We start from the raw sequence: 5,596 nt of genomic DNA on the forward strand, positions 1-5,596 counted from the left end.
GCCCCCCCACCCCGGGCTGTACACGCTGGCCCGCCCTCCCGGGAGGCGGCCGCGGCCCAGCGCCGCCCCTGCCCCCTGCGCCGCCGCAGAAGCGGCTTCATCCGAGTGCCGAGGACCGGGAAGCTCATCACACCGCGGCCACCCCCCGCCCGCCACCGCCGCGCCGAGAGGGGGCGCCCGCCCGCGCGCCGCCGCCATGATGGGTGTGGCCGGGCGCCGCCATGATGGGTGTGGCCGCGGCGCCAGGGCGCCGCCATGATGGGCGTGGCCGGGCGCCGCCATGATGGGTGTGGCCGCGGCGCCAGGGCGCCGCCATGATGGGCGTGGCCAGGACGGCGGCAACCGCGGAGCCGGGGGACGCGACCACGCTGGTGGGCGGGGCTCCGGATGCCGCTAGGTTGCTAGGCAACCGCACACCGAGTCCGGGGAGCACCGGCCCGGCGGTGTCAGGGCCGCGGCGGTTGCTATGGTGATGAGCCCCCATGCCATAGCCGAACGGAGCTCCCTCAGCGGGGCAACGAGGCGGTGACCCCCGGCCCGGCCCGGCCCGGCCCGGCCCGGCCCAGGGACTGACCCAGCCGCTCCCGCCCCACCGGCAACGGCGCCCCAGGAAAAGGAGGGCGCGGCTCGGCCCTCAGCCAAGAGGGCGGCGCCCTTAACCAAGATGGCGCCGCGCTGCCGCGGGCCCAGAAGGAAGTTTCAAAATGGCCGCGCCCACTGTAGCTGCAGCTGACGTATTCCGGAAGTCAGAACCTCTTCCGGTACGGTACCGGAAGTGGTCCCGTCCATGGAGGCGCCCAAGCGGACGCCGCCGCGGATTAGCCGGAGCCTCCGGCCCCGGGAATGGTGAGTGCGCGGGGGCACCAGGGCGGCCGTGGGGAGCCAGCGGGGTCTCCCGGCCCTCCGGGGGCCGCCGGCTGCCCCCGAGGCCGGAGGGCTGGAGCGTGTGTGCGGGCCCMCCCCGGGTCCCCTCCTGCCCCCCGCCGTGTCCCCTCCTGTCCCCCTGCCCCCCGCCGTGCCCCCCGGTGCCTGCTTTGCCTCTCTGTACTGCCCACTCACCCCCATTCTCCCGTACATCCCCGTGTTCCGCCCCCGCCAGTCGTGTCCCAGCCCCTGGTCCCCTTCTGTCCCCCCCATAGACCCCCTGTCCCCCCATGTCTCCTTTGCTCTTCTCATACCCCCCTGTGTCCCCTCCGTGTTGCTCACATCGTCCCTGTGCTCCCCTCGTGTTCCCTCGCGTATGCTTTTATCTGCTCCATATCCCCCATGTTCTTCCTGTCCCCCCGTGTCATCTCTGTGCTCCTCCATGATCCTCTCTGTCCCCCCATGTCATCCCTGTGCCCCCCATAGTCCCACATGTGTGCCTGTGTCTGCCCCTTATCCCGTTCATCCTTCCTGTGTCCCTCCCATATCCACTGTGTGCCCCCCATACCCTCCTCCATTCTCCCTTGTGCCCCCACCCCGTCCCCCCCCCCGGGGCCTGATAATGGGGTCGGGATCTTGGCCATGCGCTCAGGGGGCACAAGGTGGGGCTGGGACGGTACCTTGGGCAACGGAGGGCCCCACCACCCCTCGGCTTGCTGTGTGCCAGCCCAGGCAGGTGCTCGGAGGGGAGCCGGACACCCTCACGTCCCCTCTCCCCACGCAGACGCGCTGGCCTCCGGACTGATGGCGTCGGGGACGGCGAGCCGCTCTGAGGACGAGGAGTCGCTGGCAGGGCAGAAGCGGAGCTCGTCCCAGGTGTCGGGCGCCATCCCGAAGCGTCGCAGCTCCTCGCGGTAAGTCAGGGCTGGGAGGGACCGGTCCTTCCCCCGCCTGGGGGGAGGGAGGTGGGAGCGGCTGGGCTGGGCTCCAGCCTCCGGCAGCAGCTGGGCACAGGCATGCGTGGGGCAGGACCGTCGCTGGAGAGGCGGCAGGCCTGCCCCAAGGCTGCGCCCTGCCTGCGCTCCGGATGTGGGAGTGGGGGGACGGGGAGCCGAGCAGGCACCAGATCCCAGAGCCGCCTCACTCCCGCTAGGTTCATCAAGCGGAAGAAGTTTGATGATGAGCTGGTAGAGAGCAGCCTCGCCAAGTCGTCCAGCCGGGCCAAGGGGGCCAGCGGGGTCGAGCCTGGCCGCTGCTCAGGCAGCGAGCCCTCCTCCAGCGAGAAGAAGAAGGTGAGGAGCTGTCCTGGGGCCAAATCTGCCAGGCCGGGCGAGCCCTGGGATGCTCACGCGGACGCAGAGCCCTGACCCGCTCTTCTGCCTACCCAGGTCTCCAAGTCCGTGTCCACCCCTGTCGCGCCCAGCCCAGTCCCAACCCCCGGCCTTGCCAAGCGGATGAAGAAGAGCAAACAGCCCCTGCAGGTGACGAAGGACTTGGGCCGCTGGAAACCCGCTGACGACCTTCTGCTCATCAATGCTGTGCTGCAGGTAACGCTGCCCCCGCGAGTGCCCTGTCCCCAGGGGCCTTGGCAGGGAGGGTGTTTTTGCTGGTGACTGAGTGTCCGTTTCCCGGGCTGGGTTTGAGGCCAGAGGTGCTCGTTTGGCTGTGCTGGAGCCTCTGGGCAGCGGCACCTCCCTGCCTGGGGACTTCCTGACGGCAGGGSCCTTTTCAGACCAACGATCTGACCTCTGTGCACCTGGGCGTGAAGTTCAGCTGCCGCTTCAACCTGCGGGAGATCCAGGAGAGGTGGTATGCGCTTCTCTAYGACCCCATCATCTCCAAGTGAGTGCAGGGCCTGTCCCGCTCGTGGGAGGGGCAGAGGCAGGGCAGGGGGCACTTCAGGGGCTCTCGCACTGTCTACCTCCCCACAGACTGGCCTGCCAGGCCATGCGGCAGCTCCACCCTGAGGCCATCGCTGCCATCCAGAGCAAGGTGCTGTTTAGCAAAGCYGAGGAGCAGCTGTTGAACAAGGTGGGATCGGTAAGGTCCGGGGATGCCCAGAGCCRGCCTGGCAGCTGGGAATTTGGCCTGTGAAGGATGGATGTTAGTCTGGGCCGGAGCCTTGCTGAGGGGAGGAGGACTCTTGGGGCATCTTAGCTGTCCCCCTGTGCAACCTGTCCCCATCTTTCCTCCTCAGACCAGCCAGCCCACGCTCGACACCTTCCAGGACCTCCTCCACAAGCACCCYGATGTCTTCTACCCCTCGCGTACGGCTAAGGCCCTGCAGCTCCACTGGCAGCTCATGAAGCAGTACTACCTGCTGGAAGACCAGACCGGTGAGGCCCCAGGAGGGCGCCCCGTCCCGCTGGGCCCTGCGTGCTCTTGGGCTGGCCCCGTGCCTCCAACTCCCTCCCTCCYGTACCTTGCAGTGCAGCCGCTGCCGAAGGGGGATCAAGTGCTGAACTTCTCGGATGCTGAGGACATGCTCGATGACAGCAAACTGAAGTGAGTGGTGGGAACGGGGACGCTGGGATGGAGACAGGCCATAGTGAGAACACCTGCAGGAGAGCTGGCAGAGCCAGCAGCCTCAGCCCGTGCTCTCTACACGCTGACTGAAACCCCTCAGGGCCAGAGAAACTCATTCTGTTTTATCAACCGTGTCTAGCTGCTCTGTAGCCAGTAGCTGCTCAAACTGAGCACAGTTGAGATAAGGAAATAGCTCTAGTAGATAAAAGGGGCCCTTAGGCTACACAAAGCGAGTCCTGCCTGGGCATCCGACCCGTGTGTCCAGCAGCCTCCCATGAGCAACCCCTCCGCGTGGTTCCCAAGGCTCCTGGTGCAGTTTGGAGTGCGAGCCCTTCGTTAATCTGTTTTGTTTAACTTTTTATGTGCCTTGCACGTCTCTCTATGCCAGTATTGGACCTTCCCTTTACCCCCTTGCAGTCACACGGGTGCTGGGGTGGTGATAAGCACTAGAGCGAGTGGCGCCGTCTGAAACTCCTTCTCCTCTTCTGCAGGGATGTGCGGGACGAGGTGCTGGAACATGGTGAGTCCAGCCCACTCCCATCCCAGGGCTGGGCTGGCCCGAATCTGCAGGGGGAGGCAGGCCCAGGGACGAGATTCTCACCCCCCAGCCAGCTCCTGGCTGGTGCTGGGCCGGAGGCAGCCCTGGGCAAAGCCCTAGGTGTGGGGGAGCGTGGGCAGCCCCCGTCACCCCGCCCGGCCCCCCTCACCCCTTCTCCCTAGAGCTGACCGTGGCCGACCGGCGCCAGAAGCGGGAGATCCGGCAGCTGGAGCAGGAGCTGCACAAGTGGCAGGTATTGGTCGACAGCATCACAGGTGAGAAACAGGAGCCTGGGAGGGGAGGGGGAAGAAATCTGTCCGTCCTTCTGTCCGACTCACCCCCTCCTTCCCGCAGGCATGAGCTCCCCAGACTTCGACAGCCAGACGCTGGCCGTGCTGCGAGGCCGCATGGTGCGGTACCTCATGCGCTCCCGGGAGGTGAGTGTGGCTGGCGTGCCCCCTCCCAGGGGCACCCCCGAGCCCGCACAGCCCCCTGATGCTTTCCCCCCCCCCCATTGCCTCCAGATCACGCTGGGCAGGGCCACGAAGGACAACCAGATTGACGTGGACCTGGCGCTGGAGGGACCAGCCTGGAAGATCTCCCGCAAGCAGGGTAAGGGCCGGCCCCGGGGCTGGGGCAGGGCCCAGGGGCGCTGGAGCAGAGGGCTGYGCTCCCCCCTTTCCTCTGACCCCTTTCCTCCCTCCCTCCAGGTGTCATCAAGCTCAAGAACAACGGGGACTTTTTCATCGCTAACGAGGGCCGGCGGCCCATCTACATTGACGGGCGTCCTGTGCTCGGTGGCAACAAGTGGAAGCTCAACAACAACTCGGTGGTGGAGGTGAGTCCTGGTGCAGGCAGGGGGGCGGTCACGGGATCCCAGGGCAGGCCACGAGCCAGAGCAGCGGGTCCGGGTGCCCATCGGGCTCACCCCCTGCCTCYCCCGCAGATCGCCAGCCTCCGTTTCGTCTTCCTCATCAACCAAGACCTGATCGCCCTCATCAAAGCGGAGGCAGCCAAGATGGCCCAGCAGTGATCAGGGGCTGGGGCTGCTCTGCTGGGTCCCTTTCCCAGCCCCATACTGGGAGCTTGGGGTCCGCTATGGCACCTCGCTGGGGGATTGGGCCCGTAGCCCCTCCTGCTACCTGCTCCCAAGTTCTGCTCTGGCCCAGGGGCTATGCTGGGCTCTGCCTCTCCCCTTTGTGCCCCACTTGGGCTGGACTCTCCTGTCCAGACCACCTGCTGTGGCTCTCAGGGGGGCCAGGGGGGAGGCTGGAGATTGTTACCTGCAAATAAAGTGTTTTACACCAGTTCTTGTGTTGGCATCACTGGGGGATGGGGACAACCCTGGACAGAGACAYAGGACATGCACCTCCCAGTGTGTTTTTTAAATCACTTTATTTAAAAAGCAGAGGAGGAAGCTCAGCCCATCCCTCGTTAGGGGCACAGGGCTCCCACCCTCRTTCCTGGAGCTGGAGCTCTCCATCGTCCAGTACTGATTTCTCCCCTCAGGCTCGTCCCCTCTTCTTTGGCCTGGGGGGGGCCCTTGGCCTGGGCTCCTCCCATCAGCGCCAGCTCCAGGCTGGGCACGTCCCAGACCATGGGGTTACTGCGGTCCCCAGAGGAGGGAGGGGTGGCCCAGGAGGTGGTGGCCACCTCGGGGGGCTGGCA

The 5,596-nt window shown here is 66.4% G+C and overlaps 1 protein-coding gene across 2 annotated transcripts; it reads left to right on the forward strand.

Moving 5' to 3' along the window:
• Nucleotides 1-746: 746 nt before the first annotated feature.
• Nucleotides 747-5,235, forward strand: MCRS1 (microspherule protein 1). Of its 2 annotated transcripts, none has more exons than XM_085320905.1 (14): nucleotides 747-846; nucleotides 1,649-1,778; nucleotides 2,018-2,156; nucleotides 2,253-2,411; nucleotides 2,597-2,706; nucleotides 2,796-2,904; nucleotides 3,062-3,200; nucleotides 3,294-3,369; nucleotides 3,882-3,910; nucleotides 4,111-4,203; nucleotides 4,283-4,365; nucleotides 4,453-4,540; nucleotides 4,639-4,766; nucleotides 4,875-5,235. In XM_085320905.1, exons 2-14 carry the CDS (start codon nucleotides 1,669-1,671, stop codon nucleotides 4,959-4,961), a joined length of 1,350 nt encoding a protein of 449 aa, XP_085177031.1. In that variant the 5' UTR covers nucleotides 747-846; nucleotides 1,649-1,668; the 3' UTR covers nucleotides 4,962-5,235. The 2 variants fall into 2 exon arrangements, with proteins under 2 accessions (XP_085177031.1, XP_085177030.1); XM_085320904.1 differs by having other exon boundaries at nucleotides 753-846; nucleotides 1,592-1,778.
• The last annotated feature ends 361 nt before the right edge of the window (nucleotides 5,236-5,596 follow it).

The sequence above is a fragment of the Rhea americana genome, unplaced genomic scaffold (genome assembly GCF_003343005.1).
Source record: "Rhea americana isolate MKP2758 unplaced genomic scaffold, rheAme1 scaffold_668, whole genome shotgun sequence".
Taxonomy (NCBI): Eukaryota; Metazoa; Chordata; class Aves; order Rheiformes; family Rheidae; genus Rhea; species Rhea americana.